Source organism: Seriola lalandi, unplaced genomic scaffold (assembly GCF_002814215.2).
Source record: "Seriola lalandi dorsalis isolate HSWRI2012SDOR001 ecotype SW California unplaced genomic scaffold, Sedor1 jcf7180002054494, whole genome shotgun sequence".
In the NCBI taxonomy this organism is placed as follows: Eukaryota; Metazoa; Chordata; class Actinopteri; order Carangiformes; family Carangidae; genus Seriola; species Seriola lalandi.
Window position 1 is genome coordinate 50,868 of NW_019525047.1, and position 19,858 is coordinate 70,725.

At 40.5% G+C, this 19,858-nt stretch overlaps 2 protein-coding genes across 5 annotated transcripts in view; both read right to left on the minus strand.

The window, feature by feature from the left end:
• itgb1a (integrin, beta 1a) overlaps nucleotides 1-8,885 on the minus strand; it is a 29,059-nt gene extending 20,174 nt beyond the window's left edge. Inside the window, exon 1 of one of the 2 annotated variants that reach the window (XM_023412911.2) lies at nucleotides 8,573-8,885. The gene's annotated coding sequence lies outside the window, so the exon portion shown is untranslated. The remainder of the gene's footprint in view (nucleotides 1-8,572) is intronic. The other variant, XM_023412912.2, reaches the window with a different exon arrangement.
• Nucleotides 8,886-14,394: 5,509 nt separating this feature from the next.
• nrp1a (neuropilin 1a) overlaps nucleotides 14,395-19,858 on the minus strand; it is a 60,371-nt gene continuing 54,907 nt past the window's right edge. For all 3 annotated transcript variants that reach the window (XM_023412916.2, XM_023412915.2, XM_023412917.2), the window contains exons 14-18: nucleotides 18,561-18,704; nucleotides 18,193-18,470; nucleotides 17,934-18,030; nucleotides 17,766-17,819; nucleotides 14,395-17,656 (exon numbers count right to left, since the gene is read on the minus strand). In XM_023412916.2, the coding sequence (XP_023268684.1) occupies nucleotides 17,370-17,656; nucleotides 17,766-17,819; nucleotides 17,934-18,030; nucleotides 18,193-18,470; nucleotides 18,561-18,704 (860 nt within the window). In that variant the 3' untranslated portion in view covers nucleotides 14,395-17,369. The remainder of the gene's footprint in view (nucleotides 17,657-17,765; nucleotides 17,820-17,933; nucleotides 18,031-18,192; nucleotides 18,471-18,560; nucleotides 18,705-19,858) is intronic.

Genomic DNA, 19,858 nt, shown 5'->3' on the forward strand with positions numbered 1-19,858 from the left:
GCCAAACCAGCGGCCCCTTGACTTCACATTCCCCTCAAACAGCGCGGAGCGGAGAACACGTCTGAGCTCTGAGACGTACAAGCCGCCCGACAGAATAGGAGGAGAATACCAAACAGTGTCCGTCTGTGTCTCTGTCCACCCCCACCCCCCACCTCCCACCTTCCACCCCCATCCGGAGGACCCTCTCATTGGAGACAAAAGCAATGAATCAGACTGCCCTCTGAGACCACGACAGAGGGTCTGATCTTTAAAGTGTTCCCACTCACTGCCCCCCCCCTTCGCCAAAAGAGCCACTGTGCAATAAATAATGTTAATGAGATGAGACGGTGATGTCTTTAATCTTCTGGTATTTTGCTTCTAGGACATTGATATGGGCAGAGAATCCAATGTGGTTACCAAAGTGATCTTCCACAGGAGAAAAAAATGGGGAAAATACTCCAGATGACAGGGATGAAGGTCCAAATCACTAGAAATGTCATCACAATTTCCACATTACATGAGCATTCCAGTAGTCAAGCTATTCCTCAATAGATGAAGCTTTGTCAGATGCAGTGAAAATAACTGTGTTGAACACTGAGAGATGGAGTGGAACCGTGAGAGCTTTGCCACTCTGTTTCCATCACGTCTGATACAGGCTGCCATTCGTTATTTTTAGAAATACACACATAAGTGTTAATGACATCAGCTTCTTATTTCACATCCTGAGAAATGGTTCAAACTTCTCTGTGCACCTTAAACATAATCTTCAAAATGTCTACCAGTGGTAGGACTCAAGTAATATACTCAAAGTAGTTTCAACTAGTTCCTAGTTCCTAACTGCCTGTCAGATCATTCCATCCTGTCAGAACCCTCCTTGAAGTCGCACACTGAATGAGGCATTGAGTGAGATATGTGTAACTGTATAATATGTAACTTTGCTGCAAACAATTTGTCAATGGCAATTATGGGAGACATGTTAAGACATAGTGTAACAGAAGCACAGGTAAATGACTTACAGTAATTACAGTAATATCCATCCAAAGTTTGCCAACATTATCCCCCATAAGACTTTTCTGTGTTTGTTATGCATTTCTGTAGACTTGCAGAAACAAATGGCACACATAGACAAGTCTGAGCCAACAGCATTCTCACAAAGTGTTTTTGTGAAACATTTGGTAGATGTGTTGACTAGTTGCAGAGCTAGTAGATACACAACTGTAGCAGATAAGCTAACTGCTAAAATCAGTCAAAACAGCTCTCTGCACTAGCTTAGTTAATAAATTGCCCTAACAACTTAGTTAGCTCAGTCGCTAAGAGAACAATACATGCTTGCAGATGGATTTGTACCATTGACTCCTGTCTTACGAGCATCTTTAAACTAGTCTCATTTGCGGAGTGAATCCACTGATTGTGGTGATTCCAATGAAATAGATTATTTTCTCTGTCTGTTTTAAATGCTGGTGTGACCGGGCCACAAGGCTGCAGCAGTATAACCCCTGAGTGTACTGAATTCTGCAACAGTGTCTTTTATTGTTTGCATTCAACTTTGCATTTGTAAGAAGAAGATTGTGTTATTTTGTCATGCCAAAGTTACATAGTCTTGCTTTAATGCGTAAAAAAAAATTTGATAACATATAATTGTGTCAGAAGGCTTGTTGACCTGTAGACGTATTGGTACAAGTGGTCTACGTGTTTTTCCATTCAGGTAACACAGTATGTAAATTGAATGCCACTTGTCTTTGTTAAGCAGTTATTTTACAGCAGTCTCAGAAATGGTTTGGTGGAGCCAAAGTGAGACACTCTGTCACAGTTAAATTGAATAATAGGGGTAGTAGCTGCAGCCTAAATTCCAGTTTTAGCCTTGTTTCAACAGGCTGCTGATTTTGAAAACTCTGCTCTGCTTTTTACACAAAATACTTAGCCACACATGTTGGTTTGAAGTCTGCCAACATTCCCCTTGTGTGACAGAGGCTAAAGATACACTTCTGGGAGGGATATTGCCTTGGAAGGACTTTCTAACTTTTCCACTCCAATCAATAACACTTAAGCAGTTCTGGTTTCTTTTCTGCACCCAAAATATATTTGTATTGAATAGTGTTCAGGTCTCATCACATCATGTCCTCCCAGTCCAGTCCAGTACAAACAATTAAGGCAAAACCACAACCTTTGGGGGGGACAGCCATGTCTATATCATTAATCATGGCTCCATCTCTGTGTTGAAAATAGCTGTGCAGTGCTAACAAGTTATTTCTGACTCGTGTTCCCCACCTGGCCTCTGCAATCATTCAATAGGTGGACTAAATCACAAGAGACACAAATCTGCCTCAACCCCATAGACTCATACAGCTAAGAATTCACATCTCATACAACTAACTAAGTGTGAATAATATAATTAGTAAAATTTCCCTGCAATGTGTCATTTTATACAGGAAAATGTGTGTCATATTTAAATAGCTCCAATGCTGTTGTACTGTTGCATTTTTGAGGTCAAAGACAGAAACCTGACAGGAACAAGCTTTGCTCAGGCATCTGTGAAATCAGACATTTTTAGGGGGCCATCTGTTTTACCGTTTATGGTGTTCTTCTAAAAGCAGATCTAGAGAAGCAGAGCATCCGGTTCCCACCACCAACCACTAGGCTAAAACGCAGGCTAGTTTTGAGGCTCTTGTGGGGTTGCCTGGCTGTGACAGTGTGAGCCCAGGGCTCAGCCTGTAGAGCTGGGATCTGCTGTACAATAAGCCTCCCCAAACTCCCTGTCTTTGCTGAATCGGCCCTTCCTTTGCTGAAACACAGGAAGCTCAACTGAATCAGACAGGAAGCCTGTATCATGGTTCTTGGAAACGAGCCACATCTCCCTCTTGATGCCATAAAGATGACATACTTGGCAATCAACTGAGAAAAGAAGAAAATGCAGAGAGAGCAGAGAGAGGGGAGCAGACTGCCTTGTTACAGAGAGTTGAAAATGTTGCGAGCTGCCAAAACGGCAGCATATTGTCTTTGTGAATCAAGCGTGTCTGATTTCTAAACCTAAACCAGGCCATCACCGTAATCTAAGCTCTGGGAACAGCCAAACAAGGCACAAAACTACTTCATACAATGCTATCAACACAGCCAAAGGACCTCACCGGAAATTAATGAACGCTGTCACAGATATTAATTCTCTGGGACCACTACAACAATCAGAGCAGCATCTGTGCTGCAGTGACCGTGAGCAGGATCATTTAGATATATGACAGCACACCGACATCTCAGACAAATATTTACAGCTGTGATTATTGAATTTCTCCATACCTAATGGTCCCAACAGTCTGTCTGCTGGAGAAGAGCTGTTGCTAATGGAAAACAAACTGTATCTGCTTAAAAAAATATCTGTCAAGACAGTGGTTCAGCTGTTGAATTCTGTTGAGTCTTTAGCCATGCTAGCAGCTCTTTGAGGCTGTACTTATGCAGTGCTTCATGCAAAATGCTAACATGCTCACAACTACAATGCTAACAGATTTATGCTTAGCGGGTATAATTAGAGACAGTTGAGAAGGGAGACACCGCAGTTATCATCATTTACTGTATCTGCATCATGTGGGTTTCACCGTCTCCCCGCCCCTTTAGGAGACCAGCAAGAGTCTGTTCTCTCCGGGGGGGGGGGAGAGTGAACGTGATCACAGATTATGATCAATTCTTTTGCCCGATAGTCACCGAAATAAATATTGGATCAATTTTTCTCAAGCCCCAGATGTTCCAAACATTCTGATACTAAAAGGGGAAAATTAACTTATTTGAGATCTGTCTCTATCTCAGCAACACACCTTCACGAGAGATATGATCTACTGGGTTTGTCAAATAAAAATCAGCAGCAAAATCAGGTGAAATTTTGTTCTGTATAAAGCCAGTGTTGTATTGTTGTGTATGTTATTGTTGTATTGTTTTGACACAGACAACAAATTCATCAGTTAGTGTTAGTAAAGTTAGTGTTAGTTAGTGGTAGTAAATCATTTCATACCATTAGTGATACTTGTAATGCGTCATATTTGTTATAAAGTATCTTTAGTATAATTGCATTGTTTACCTTTAGCATGCTCACATTTACTAATTGGCACTACACACAAAGTACTGCTGAGGTCACAGACCAAAGTATTTGACCTGATGGTGATGACTAGATGAAAAGCTACAGGATCATCAAGCTATTACAGTTCTTCCTGAGGGGAAAAGGAATGATTTCATGGCAATCCATCCAATAGTTGCTGAGACATTTCACTCATAACTACAAATGTCATGCTCAAAGGGGAAGTCAGGACGAACCAACTGCACAATGACACATGAGCACAGCAGCACAGAGAGCAAACTGCAGTAGGAAAGCTGTCCAACAGAAGCTAAACGTCATAAAGACTATATGGAAACTACCACATTAAACCCCAGGCAGTTCTGTTTTCGCTACGCAGACAGATGTCAAAGTTGGGTCTTAATCGGATTTGAACCTTGCAGCAGGCCAGCTGTGGACACCTCTGCTTGTTTCTGCTGAGGCCCTAACGTTTGAAAACGGGCACATTAATGACACTCAGATGTCTTTCATTAGGCCCCAGACTTGACACTTGAACTAGAGGGCCTCATTTCCGCTACCAAGGGAGAGTGAAAACTCTGCAGAGCTAAACAGTGAGCTCTCTATGGTTGCATGCATTTCCCTCTTGGGAACACTACACGAATATCTGTCATGTTTAATTCTCTTTCTTCGGAGCCACTGACTGAACACCATGTTCTGAAACTGTGTTTGAGCTCTGCTGTGCTGCTTAATCTGAACAATAGACTCTGAGTAAAAGGCTTGTACTTTAGAGAACTGTCCCTGCTATACAGCTTTAAAGCTTGATGTCCTTGAAGTGTACAGCTGGTGTTGAATATAAATGAATGAATTAGAAATCAAGCTAGTGATCTGCCTCAATTTATGGTGAAGTTCCACAAGCAGCAGTCGGTGTGAGGTCTTATCATTAAGGGAAGGTAAACACTACTTCCCCTGCAGTGTCACTCGGTACCTTACTTTGATTACTCGACTGTCAGCCCCTAAAAAATGCCTTTAAACTCCTCCAAATCCTCCACAACACACTTTGCATCTTTTGTAATATGCAAATGTAGAAATAGAAAACAAGACACAGTAGTTTAACAAGCAGGCAGCTGCACAGTCTGCAGGAATTTTACTGATCGTCAAGCAGCGAGCTCAACCTCAATGACTGCACACAGCTCTGCAGATATCCCAACCTCAGAAACACAGTTATACACCCTCCAACTGAAAAACACAGATGACCTCTGAATGTTCAAGTACCTGTGGCTAACATTTTCCACAACAGCTAACCAAGAAAACACAAAATTTGAGTAAGACAACTTTGGAATCAACCACATCCCGGATCAGTCTGATATCAGCCCTCCAACAAACTCTCAGTGACGTAGCCAACAAGTCGACCCCCAAATGTCAAAGTGAAGGAGCTTTACAGGGATTAGTAACTACTGTAATTACACTACACTAATCATTACAGAAAAAAAGTAATCACATTAGTTTAACATGTTGCTTCCCAACACTGTTCCCTTGCATATCAGAAAGTTATGCTTTTTTTAATGTCACTGTCTATTATATTTTAAAAATGTATGGATTGTTGGGGTAGCTACATAATGTAAAAGGTTTTACACCGTCAATTTTACTATATTATAATCTACAATTTCTGGCAAGCATTATTGCAATGCCTACATCAGATAAGCACATCATATGCACATCTGCAAATATAGTAATTTCCCAACATTAATGAGTAACGGTTAAGAATTTACAGTCCTGCGGTGTGTTTCTGTTTCTGAACTATTGAGCCTGCTGGTGACTCACCTAACACCCCTGAGACGTCAGCGTCCAACAGACCACATTCACAAAGGCAGAGAACAGAGTTTGCATTGTACTGGTTCTATGTGTTCACGCATATATATATATATACTGCGTGTCCTATATACTGCGTGTCCTATATATATATATATATATATAGGACACTGAAGACAGGCACATGACGAGTGCTTGATTCTCAGTAAATGATCAAAGGTGTGACAACAAGACCAGTTTTATAAACTTTGTTATGAACTTTTATCGCCTACACAGACTTCTAGATATGCTAGACTGTGCGTTTAGATAAAATAGATATAATATAGTAATATATTTATTTATTAAAACACAGAATTAAGTTCTACTCATAATAATACTTAAAAATCATGACGATTCACAATAAAGGCAAAAATAAAAGAAGCATTAATAAATCAGTATTCAATACGAACAAAATTTTGAGGTTTGATACTGGGTCCTGATTTTCCCGAGAGTATAATGACTATTTCTTTGGTTACAGCTCTGTTATTGTAAGTGTTGGTGAAAGACAAGCCAGTGTTCATGTTGGTAAATAAAGCCACATTTCTAAACACAAACCGTGAATGAAAGGAACATAAACATTTCTTTCCCGACTCACAGGCCTTCGCAGTTAAACCCTCGCACTGTCACAAGAATAAACGCATTGTGACGGAACTCGCAGCCCACAAAAGTCTGCTACTATTTACTACCAACATAACATGTTTAGCCTTGTTTTCTCAGCAGACCTTGGCAAGCAGAGGTCAGCCTTAACCACGCCAATCTTCTCCGGTGTTTTCGGAAGCTGTTTTTAGAAGCAGGAGGCCCTCTCTCAAAAGTTTATTTGAGCTAAACATGGAGAGAAAGAATGCATCAGGGAAAAGCAAAGGCAAAAGTTTTAGCTAAAAGCAGCTCTAGAGGTCACAAACCCAAACCAAGAGTACGGCCCACCCCGCAATCTAGCTGCAAAAATAGACAGATCTGTGCCAAAAATGATATTCAGAAGTATGGAACAGAACAAAAGCAGGAAAGAAAGTTATTGTGTTGCACAGAAAATTGTTGAGCCTTGTTATAACCTAACAGACTCATAATCACCATATGGTTTAAGAAACCTTCAGAATGTAGGAAAGACTGCTGAGGTTTGTGCTTGTTGGTCAAGCATGTGATTTACTGCATAACATCATAGATAACTGCTCTTCTGGGATCATCGGCTGTAGACCAGCTCTCAAACTTGCAGGATAAGAGTGTGTGTGTGTGTGTGTGTGCGTGTGTGTGTGTGTGTGTAGTGGAGGCAAATAACTGTAACAGGCGATTATTTGTACCACTTTACGCCTCTGAGCCTGAGATCCCCCCTTCGGCACAAAGCATGTGTCGCAGAGGGTAATCATACACATTCATCATTTCTGTACCATACGAACACAGCAGCACACACACACACACACACACACACACACACACACACACACACACACACACACACAGATTGCACATACATCACTTGCGCCTCAAGGGGACAAGTTCACACATAAGGTGTATGTCACTCACGAAAAGGACACAAACAAACACACACACACACACACTAACGTCACATGTGCAGAAGAAAGGCCTGGGTGTGGCCTCGTGCGTGCAGTAAGTGGTCTCGTAAATCAGGTGGGAGCCCTGGCCCCGGTAGCAGCAGCTGTTCCCTGGGGGTCTGGGGGCACATCCATTCAGCTGGTGGCTACTGGCTCCAGCTACTGCCTTTCAACCCCCCCCCCACTGTCCTACATTTACCCTCCTCCTCAATTAGCCTTCCTCCCCCTCCCCTCCATGCTGTCTGTCCTCCACCCCTTCCTGCCTCCATTTCCCTGATTAAACTGATGCCTGGGCTCTCCGGCTACAGTGTGGAGTCAGCTCGGTCAGCTGTATTTATTAGGCCTTCATCTTCCTGCTCTCTTTCAGATGAAATGGGGGTGGGGGTGGGGGTGGGGTGTCGTTGCTTGATCCAATAAATGGATCCTGTGCAGCCTGTCAGTCATGCACTGCATGAGCAATAACAAGCAGCAGACTCTTTATGTTTCGCCACAAAGCCTCTGAATGTATCCTTATATCTGTTGTACATCCTCAAACTGAAGTCCTACTCAACTAGCTTCACTGACCCAGGCTCTCAGCACTTGAATACTCCTCTCACCTCTCTCCCTCTGGGCCGCCATCATCTGATGTGAAGTGACCCCTGAGTAATTTAAATAGACCATGTGAGATCACTTGTTGAAGCCCTGTCATATGACAATCCACATTAAAGAGGAGGGTTGCAACAACAGCTTCTTGCATGTTCCATGATGGATAAAAAATATCACAATATCCACAATGCAGATTAGTTTAATAATGATGCTGCAATACAACCTCCACCCTCATTACCATCACTTTTTAAAAGAGCAATAAGCCCTATATTTACTTCCCAGCAATTAAAAATCACCGATTTGAAAGGAAAACCCTCTTATACTTGAGTGCTGCATATCATTATTGTAATGACACTATATATAAAGCATGTAAAACTACTATATGGTCACATTTCTGAGTACAATAGGCAGCCATTAGTCCATACAGGAGAATTAAAATTCCTTTAAGTACCTTAACACCATCATGGATTTAAATATTAAGTATTGCAAACATGCTAGAATTCACGACAAAATTATCACAACAGCAAAAGATTAAAAATATTAAATAAAAAAAGAGTAGCTGTATTAGCCTGTTTACCTTGGCGCTGTGCTGTGCTGTTACATTCAGAAGGAGCTAGCTCTCCGTGTCCAGCTCCCAGTGATGACCCGCTACGCTGCAGCAACTATCTGCCCTGTTGGCACCGGGGGCCACTTTCTCCTCCGAAAAAGTCACGGTAGATTTCCCCAGCTACTCATTCCCCTCAGTCTACCTCCACAGAGACAATGTTTATACAGTTTACACTGAAAAGCAAATGCGGGAACAGCTCGACAGCTTGGACTGACACAAAGTCTAAGCAGCGGCAGTGAGGACCTCTTTTCCTCGATCTAAATCGGGAAAAACTGAGGGACAGACCAGCAGTGCTCTGCTCCTGCTGCCCGAACTATACTACCGTTAGCTTACACAGTGTACTGTAGAGCGTTTCCGGTAAGAACCTCCAAAATAAAAACCCGGACTCGCATGCAAATCTGAGTGATTTAAAAAAAAATTTTTTTTTAACTAAAACCATTCAAGCACGTTCATGATTATAGACTTGACTTTAAAATATTCTGTGATATAATTACTTTGGGTTTACATGTAGCTACCATATTTTTAGATTTAGTTTTAGATTATTTATTTATTTACTGCAATAGGAATGATGCAATTTAACATAATTCTAATACAAAAGAGGAAACAGATGTGTTTCACAGAGAATTTATAGCTATTGCTAATTTTCAACTATTGTCCCTAGTTGGGCTTTTACATGTACAGTGTAATTAAAACAGTTCATTTTCATTATCATTAAACCCCAATACACTACAGATGAAAGCAGAATTAAATACTACATTAAAATGCATTGATTTTGATGCTAAGTCTAAGAAGAGACAACAAAGACAGCAAAAACAACATAAAACAAACAGACAACACAATCGATAATATCATACAATTAGCTAAAACAAGGTAGAAGGTTTGGTCTCAACATTGGTAGGGATGCAACAAACCTGCCACCCCTCCAAAACAAAGAGATTGGCTTTTTAATGCCGTCAACCACACAGTTTAACAATAGAACTGAATGTGAATTCAGGAATGCCCATATGCTAATGTAATATATGTACATGTGTTGAATTTCCATATATGAAACATATGTACATATGAAGTAAAATCAAATATGTATTTAAAGTATAGCCTTTATATGTAAAAATGTGTACCAAGAGATAAGCCACGCAGGCGTAGGGGACAACATGCATGCTCCACACAGAAAGGTGGGAAGTCATAGTATAGTAAGGCATAAAAATGTCATAGTAAGGCAGTAAAAAGAGATAGTATAGTAAGGCATAAAAATGTCATAGTATACCAAGAAATAAAAAGTCATGATACAGTAAAGCATTAAAAGTCATAGTCAGTCATAAAAAAAAGTCATAGCATAGTAAGGCATAATAATGTCATAGTATAATAAAACATAAAAAGTCATAGAGGCATATAAAGGTCATAGTATAGTAAGGCATTAGAGTCGCCAATAAACCTAATGTGCATGTCTTCAGACTGCGGGAGGAACCTAGTTTTATTTTGAAAGCAGCTGCTTCTGTTTATCCGTTTTATTGTAGGTGAATTTTGCTGACTTCATGCACCTCCCTCTGGCGTCACTGCTAGAGGACACCCCCACTCACATAATTGCCTATTGATACAGATGCTGCCAACATTTCTATCCAATATTACATCAATCAGTAACTCCATTAAAGTGGACATCATCCTCATCCTCATCATCCTCATCATCCTCATCATCCTCAATGTACTGTAAAATTAAGGTTAATACAAGAACAAGACTGCATTGTTGCAATGCAAGAAAATGTATACACATCTCTCCTTTATTATAGAAGTAAAGTTGTTATTATACATGAGGTGAATTTGGTGGTAGACTACAGTTGCCATACTTGTTACTGATAAAGATGAATCTTTTTTAAAGTAATTTTAGGGTTCATAACTATAGTGACAGCTGTAGAATGGACATGAAAAGTCTTTTTAATTAACAATGAAAGCAATATAAAAACTTTTTTACAGTGAGAGTTCAAGCTTTATTAAAAAGCTACCCAATACTTACACCACATAAATAAAAGTTTATAATCACTTTCTTTTTCTTCCCTTTTCCACAGCATTAGATGCCACATGAAACATGCTGATCCAACATATTTATTGGTTGACTTTTAGTGAAAATAATCAGCCCAGCCAGTTATTTATTTGCTTTAAACTTAGTGGAAAGTTATTTCTGTCTCAGCACTGGGGACACAGTGGAAAAATGTGAGAGAAAACAAACTATCAAGTCCGGAAGATCCATGGATCCTGTTTAGTCTCTAGAGAGTGTTTACAGAGGAATGCAGCTCTTTATTTCCCTGCGCTGCATAACTGAGCCCTGTAGATGGGTGACAAGTTTAATCTGCCTCAACACATGGAAACGCCACTTTTATTCCATTCTCTTTTCTGTACAGCTCATGTGTCTGGCATATGTAAGCTTGTCTTTTTCGCAAGAGTGAATTTTTTATAATTCATTCAAGGGCTCATTTAATTCCAGAGAATGCGGAACAATTTTACTATATGAATCACACTTGAGAATGAACAGAGCGGAGACATTGCTGCAAGTCCATGAATCATAGCTTGAGCAAAAATAACCCAAAAAAGGAGAGATTTGTTTTGACTAAATAACAGGAGGTGGAGGTGATGAAGAGGAAGATTATGTAGAGGCACAAACAGACGGAAATATAGCATCAGGAGAGATAAGGCGCTCAGACTGTATGAGATGCAGATGTAGTAGACTTCATGGAACTTCTTCCTCTCATTCAATGTTTCTCTTCTGGTTTCCACATATGATCTTCTCTTACTAAAAACAAATACTCAGACTGGTTAAATGTAAATACTAAGACAGGAATATCCAAACATCAAGATAAACACACAGTAAAATATGTTACAGATGTATGCCTATTGAAAGTCAATTATTGCAAAATATATTATATACTAATAAAATGAAGGTGTTAATTGTTACTATATATTATACTATATATTCTGTAAGTATAATCCCTGTATCCATAGTAGAACATTCCTTAGTTTAAAAGTATTTTAAAAGATGTTCATGTAATGTATTTCAGCTTCATGCTACTAAATAAATGACTTAAACAGTACTTCTCTGAGTTGTGGAGCCTCCCTGTGGCCTTTTTTGGTCACTGCATGGAATCGTGCATAAAGGTAATTGTTTACATTTTCTTGTTTCTCCTCTTCATAGTATCCACAGTGACTACCACTGAGCTAGAACAACATCTGTCACTGTCATGATGAAATAAGCGATAACAGGGTTTTCATGAGAGCAGAAACTCTAAACTCTCAAAAGCACAGGTGTCACTTATAACATTAACTATGGCTCCGTTCTGTTCAGGTGCTACACTGCACCATGGCAGTGTGACAGTGAGCCAGCATGAACAATACCAGCACCACCGCAATGGAATTCAGCCATCGTTAATTATATTATTTACACCTGTGCTTTTCCTCATGTGACCTGTCAAAATGTCTCCAGTATAAATAAATGCAACTGTTTATTGTTTGTGTATGAATGACTACAGTTTGTTTATTTCCTTCATCTTCCTCTGGTAATTATTTCTAGTCTAATATATATACTCTAATATATGCTCGCTCTGTGTGGTATTTCTATGGATCATATAATATAGAAAAGACACTTGCAGTGGTAGGCTTTACTGTGACCATGACAACTGCCTGTTATCTAGGACAATATGAGCCCTGTATGTTAGAAATATGGTTTTGAGTCCTTTGTCCTCAGTAATGCTGCTTCACTGAGCCACCCAGTGGCAGAAATAGAAAACTACAGACACAGTCAACAGCCGGCTCAGAGCCTGTTACTACTGTTTGATTATTATTAGTCACATCAGATTGTTTTATCTGCTACTTGTAAATGGTTAAATCTGTGCCTCTTTCTATCAGGCCACACTTTATAAAGGGTTTATAAGTTGTATAAGTTGTAAATAATGATATCATCAATGGTTAATACATTGCTTATTAGTGTTCTACAGATCAATTATGACCCATCAATAAGAGAAAATTTTGGGTTTGCTGGTTGTAAAAAACTAATTTTGCTGATCCTCATGTAAACCACTCTCGTGGACTGTTTGACCTCTGAGGTCCTGGGAACCAGCTGCACAACATCTGGATCAAAATTACTTTATTAACACATCTTTAACATTCATAAGTGCAGATCTGATGGACTGTTAGAAAGTGATCTCTTTATTAATGATTTATTAACATTTATTACTTCAGATGTGTTGACTTATTGACTTATTTACACTGTGAATCATTTTAAGTTAATTAAACTTAGAGACATATTTTCCCTTGCTGCCTTCAAAATGTGAGTTCACTGAACTTAGGGCGAATAGTTAGTTCAACATCCTCCTCAGCATTAAGTTGAATCAACAGTCAGTTCAGACTTGTTTTCCTTCTACATGCTCTGAGTTTAAAGAGTTGGTTCTTCATTTGACATGAAGAACTTCCACCTTCCAGTCAGTACAAAGACAACATGAAGGCTGCTGTAGGGAGTGAATTCAACACTAACTTTCATCTTGGTGGTAGGCAGTGTTCACATTTAAGACCCGTAACAAGTTTACATCATATCTGTTTTCTTCAAACAACAAAAAAGGAGAGATAAAACTCTCAAACAATGCATGATGGGAAGTCTGCTAATATGCTACTTTTGTCTCTTTAAAAAATCCAAGTCAAAAGTCAAAAGAATACCTCATGTTCATAAATTCTATAGAAGTCTGAATTAACTTTAAATTAAGAAAATGTACATATTTGCATTAAGTTAATGAGAAAAAGTAGTTGAGATGTTTTACAAAGAATGTCAAAACACCACAGGGATGTTTTACACAGCGAGCACAGTTGCTCTTATTAAAAGCTTATAACTGATCTATAGCATTAGTAAATTACTTATTAACCATTAACAAACCATTCATTCCAATATGAAGCCTTTATAGAAGGTACCTATTACCTAGTGTTAGTTACAGCTAAATGATAATATTTTATCCGGCGATACACTGAGCAGTTTATTAAAACTGTGTTACTTTACAGCTCTAAATCACTTCACCTACACAAATAAATGATGGATGATGCTTTGTCTCTTGTTTACTCGAGTGATTAGCTAATTAATGCAAAGCATTGTGATGCAAAGCTTTTGGTTCAAGTAGTTTTAAGAAAGATAAAAAGGATGTAGCGGGGTTGCTGGGTTACAAATCTCTTGTAGTTAATTGTGTGTGAAGGATATGAAGCCAAATGATGTTACGAGTCTAATTTGCTTGTTTATGATAATGGAGACTAAGTATCGCTGCTGTTTATATAACATGAACTAATAATTTAAGACAAATATCATCACAAATAATTTGTTGTTATTCTGTACTTCTGTTCTCACATTCTGAGCTGCGACATACAGTAAATTAAACTATAAATGAACTAATTCTCATCAGACTCATTTCTAGTTAATGTCCTTTCAAAATAAAATAACAACAGTTTAGGATGTGGCCTTACTTGGAAAAAAAAAAAAAAAAAAAAAATCAGTGAAAATGAAGACGAAGCCTAATTTCACCTAATGATAGGCCAACATGAATCCCAGCCAAGCCACTGCGTGTAGCTCACATCAGCTTCTCGTTAGTGGTCAGCACCCGCCCTTCGCTCCACGCCATCATTTTCACCACAGTTTACCACTCTAATAGGTGGGGAGTCCTCATATTAGAGACTTCACTGGAGCTGCTTCCATCTGCTCAGAGATCTGGGCATAAATACTCACTATTTATTGCTCTGTAATTAATAAATAATCAAATAAATGCTCAGCCTCCTTCATATGAAGACACTGTTTATTTGTATCTTTGGAAAGCGATGGCTGTGAGACAGACACTAGACAAAATCTTCTTGTTTACATCACTGTCTTGCTGTATTGGTGCTTTCACATTAACTGATGCAGAAAACAGATTTAGTTTCAAAGAGCTGCTTGCGGAGTTTGCCGTTTAACCCTTTACAGCACGGCTGTGATGTAGATCTGCCTGGAAATAGGAAAAGAAAAATGTTGGGAGTTTCAAACTCTAGATCACAACAAATATTCTCTTTTCTTTTTTAAGGCCTTGCTGTTTATTCATTTTTTTTCCTACAACAGCAAATTACAGAAGCAGTATTGAAAATAAAAGTCTTATTTTTCTTATTCTTGTAAAAAAAAAAAAAAAATCTGCACAAAATTGAATGACAGTACAAAACGAAGCGTTAATATGCCATGTAAATGGAAGGGCAGGGACATTACTGTTGGAAAATCTATTATGCCTTTTTCAATAATGAAAACATCTCAATATCTTTACATTTCAGAATTATATCACATAATCTGAAACTATATATATAAAAAGATGAAAGAAATGAACACCTGTTTTTTGTGTTTTTGACTTTCTTCTGTTTTTTTGTTTTTTTTTGCAAATGAATGCTATAAACACATAAACCTCTTAAATATATTTATCAGTGCAACATCGTTTCTTTTGAGTCCACGCTACAGTATCCTTTTTCTCTAGTTTAGCACACATCGCTGGAGCTACAGTCTTCTATAGCTGAAAGCGCAGATGGACAGTGGGGAGGTTGAAATGAACAAGCGGAGAATGTGTTCACCACGGCACCAAAAATACAATGCACACGGATGTAAAAGACGTAACTGATCTCAGGATCAAGTTTTTGATTGTTTGATTGTGGTGCAGAAAAACCACTGAGTTCCAGGTCCCACGGGCCCCTTGTGTCCTGATACTGGAACTCTCACACGGAGTTCACTCAGAGTTCCCCTTATAGTGTGTAATGGTGGGATTGTCCCATCCATCCACCTGCAAAAAAAACTAAGAGTCTCAACAGAGATTTTTGAAGAGTTCACACTGAGGTGACATTAGCACATCTTTCAAGCTTAAAAAGAGATAGAAAAACAGACACATTGCTCCTCTCTACATGTCCCATCATCCCCCTGGGGAGTTTCTCTCCAGGGGCTCTGATAGGGCGAAGCAGGTAGTCAGTTCTTTTGTGACTGATGACCATTGGTGAACTGAGTAGTTGTGTATTGGTGAGAACCCCCCCAGCGAACAGGAAGGGGGTGACCATCCTTTGGTAAAGCCACGGAGGGAGGCCAGGTGACCTGATTCAGGTGACGCCACTCGATCCCCCCCGCTGTACCAGTGTCCTGTCCTAATGACATCAGCTCTGACATCACAACGTTTATGGCTGCTACACGTGAAACACGTAAAACTCTTTGCGGCCCCACCAAGAGGCCTTAAGCTACAATACAGCATGTGAACAATACAAACTGGGTTTAATCATGAGACACGTTTGTCTGGCTAAAGTAACGATAGCACCATTCTTCAGTTAGTGTGGTAACCCCCTCGTTTTATAGGCTCCTATCATGAGGGAGTCGGAAACAAAGTGCATTCAAGCTGCATTGTCCAGATAGCACTTCTTCAGTGAACAATCCACAGTGATGTTTGGAGGTGAGTTAATTGAGTTTTCAGCTAAAAGAAAGCAATGATGATTGTTGGGTTTTTTTATTTTTTGGTATGCTGGCAGACATTTCATAATTTCACCACCTCCTTCCGCATGAGTGTGTTTGTTTGAAGCTCTGTGAAAAATTCTGGTGACCCGTCAAACTCACAGAGGAGGTATGATGAAGAAATGAGAGAGTGCCAAGAGTTCATTATGTCAGCTTCTTTTTTTTTTTTGTTACCTTTTGACTCATTCGTTCTTCGGTGGTTTTTTCGTGAAGTGGGTGTTTCAGATTCGTGACAGATGGCTTGAATGCACATTGAAATCGCTGTAACATCAGCATCACACAAATCTTGCTCGTCTGAGCAACGTAATCTAAAATGAAAAAGACCATAACACTGCACCTTCCACAAAACAGTCAGGAGATTGTATTTACACACACACAAACCCATGAAAAAAGGGATACTGCAGCTTTTTTCCTTTTTACTTTCTTTAAAAAGGGCAATAAAATATATTAAAACTTATTTACAGTGTGTTTTTTGGACAGAAAACAACAACAAAACAAAACAAAGCGCTGTGATAGATTGTTTTCCTGTTTGGCAGGTATTTATAAGATAATGTACCCCTGTTTCCTGTCATCATAACTGAAGCCATGTACAGTAAAAATATCAACAGAGGAGGCGAACCGAAATGTACTAAAGGCACTGTCAGAACCATACATTGCCATGAATGGGACCCTCACTTTAGAGTGACAGGGGTCGAAGGGGGAGGGTACATGTTTCAGGGTCCTGGGTTATGGGCACACCCTGTATGCCACACCACGGGGCAAATCTACAGTTTTGCCGGTTATGGTTCATTTAAGATTTTGATACGTCTCTTTCAAAAGTTGAAAATAAACAAACAGCCTTCATGAACTGATGAGGAAAAAAAAAAACATTTCTTTCCCAGAAAACGATAAATACTTTAAACATTATTAATAAATTGGTCTCAACACCAGCATCCGATTGTAAAAATGAATGAAAATCAAAATAGAAAATTAAAATATCATCTAAATCATCTGTACATATTTTTTTTTCTGTATTTTATTTGTACACAGTGTCCCCTACTGGTGGGTTCTTTTTACTGCAGCTCCTGAGAAAAGCGTGGATCAGTCCAAACCTCCCACTGGGTCCTGAACCTGTCCCTCATCCAGTGAGTTGAGGGGTGTTGGCAGTCCTTTAAGCTTACCTACTCGCGCATAGGCGAGAGGATATGCCTACAGCCAGTCTTGTGCACGCTCTGCACGTCATACAGTCACACTAATGCACTCAGCCCCATCTCAAGCCTCCGAGTATGAGCTCTGTACATTGAGTTTGTCCTTCTTTAGCTTCACACCGTCCACTAGCTCAAAGTTATAGTTCTCCAGGGCTGATAAGTTCCTGTCCGACATGCCTCCGTGTGAGCAGGCGCAGTACAACACCACGCCGCAGATGGCACCCAGGAAGACCCCCAGGGCGGACATGGCGATGATAGTGATGAGGATGGGGTCGAGCGTCTTCAGCATGTTGCCCGCCCCGCTGATCTGGTTGGTCTCCACAAACACGGGGTATTCAGTGATGTCCTCAACTGCGGGGGAGAGAGGAGGAGAATGAGGTGTGAGAACATACAGAAAACTGAAGGGTTTTTGTTCGTTTTGTCAGGTTCCTAAATAAATCCTCCACGTGAAACGACTTACGGATTTCATTGAAGCTATCCTCTGGCAGCATGGGCTCAGTGGGCACGTCAGGATCTGCTCAAAAAGAAATCCTGAATGAATACAGTGCCGAAAGATAACTGCATATAGTCATATTTCAGATCAAGAGCTGAATGGAGGTATTCTGACTGCGAACACCAAAAGCCTCACCTTTACAGTCCGTCATGCTGAGCCCATTGAGAACCTTAATGTCATCCACAGCAATGTCTCCCCAGCTCTTTCTCTCCACCAGACCTTCGATCACCACCTTGAAAAAGAAAAAGAAAACACAGAGTGACTTTTCAAATACCTTTTGCTTGAACGCCCCAGTAGAGAGAGAGCGCAGGTAGAGTGGTAAATGCCCAAACAAGTTACCGGCTGGAAGGTAGCGCCAGTTTCAATTGTGAAATTCATGAGAATTTTGATTTACCTGATAGGGTTTGTTGGTGCGAGGCACAAAGACACGACCTTCTCTCCAGCGGTTGCCCTGGTGACCGCTGACCGTCCACAGCAGGATGTCAGCCGGTCCGTCGACTGTCTGTTTGCGCTGTTTGATATGCAGCGTGCCAATGTGCGACCCGAACATGTGGTACCAAAAGGAAACGCACAGGTCTGAGTCCGGGGAGCTGACCACAGGGCTCACCAGCCGAGCCACCTCCGTCTCTTGGGGACCTGTTGCCAAGGTGTAGATGAAGTTCCCTGATCCACCTGTTGGATGAAAGAGCTCGTATTACACTGACAGAGAAAAGCTGTGAGACTAAAAGGAAAATGTGACTGTCAGCGTGTCTGAGCTCTCACCTGTGTGATCCATGTTGGGGCCCGTGTTGAGGGTGGGGGTGCCACTGGACTGGATCTGCCACCTAGAGCCAGTGTCCTCTGATGTCCACCTGCAGAAGGACGGGTCATTGGCCCAACCGAAGTCACAGGCAAACCACAGAAAATCTGCAAATATATTAAAGACAGGTCAAGATCATGTGTGAGAGGGGGATCCGATTTCAACATCCTCCTTATCACAAAAGGAGAATTTGCCAGGAGCGCTGGGCTTTACCCACACAGTGACCTGAGGGCATGTCATGATTTCACTGCAGGCTACACTTTGGGGGCTTAATCCACTCGACCTGACTGAGTTCAAGCACTAGAGGGCAGCAAAGATCTGCAGGACATAAAGCTTCGACTCCCACAGCTGGGGGACATAAAAACAGCTTAAGTAACTCAGGAGGGAGGAAAAGACCGGGAAAGAAGACAAGTTACGACTCTGACATGAGAAAGAGAGTGAACTGTCAGCGCAGACCTCATGTAAACCTTATATCTTGGCTGTAGTTAATGATAACAGGCGACATAAAGAAAGGTATGGAGGGACATGAAGACCAGGCACAGCACAAAGACGGGCGCAGGGGAAGAGGAGGATGGGGTCTGAACACGGTGTCCGGTTGAGAAAGCAACATTCAGAGCAACCCACACAGAGCTGAGGATTTTAATGAGAGTAGGGACTTGAGGTTTGAAGACAGCTATGGTAACAGCGCCAGGGCCTCATTCCAACAATGCAATCCCCCGTGGACACACGCCGCGCTGAAGAAGTCTCCGTGGAAGCAAAAAAATGTATGGGAGCTCGGGCTTTTCAAACCGGATAAATAAAGAGTCCCAAGGAACACAAGGGAGTGAGGTGCTTACGATGTTATCCACAGTCTTAAACTCCAGCGGTAGATGCCTTTAGAGATACAATTAGGTGGTTCTCCAAATGACAGAATAGATGAGCCAATATTCCCTTTAATAATGGGATGGTTTTAACTAGCTTCTGCAGGCAACGACGCTATTTACCCATTAAACACAGGAGATAGAATTCCCATGTGGAGCCGCATTTCAGACGCCAAGCCACTTTTTTCATAGAGAAATCCCATTCCCAATTTATATAACTTTCACATTTTTTTTTTATTTTGTTCCATACTTGGGAGGCTTTGACTGAGGCTACCGACCAGCTCTGGATAGATGAGCAGCCACATGACTCACTTGGTCATGTCAAGAGAAAAGAAAAAAGGGACTTTTTCTTGCCGAATACCAACGGCAACAACATCCTGTGTGAGATTAGGGTGCAAGGC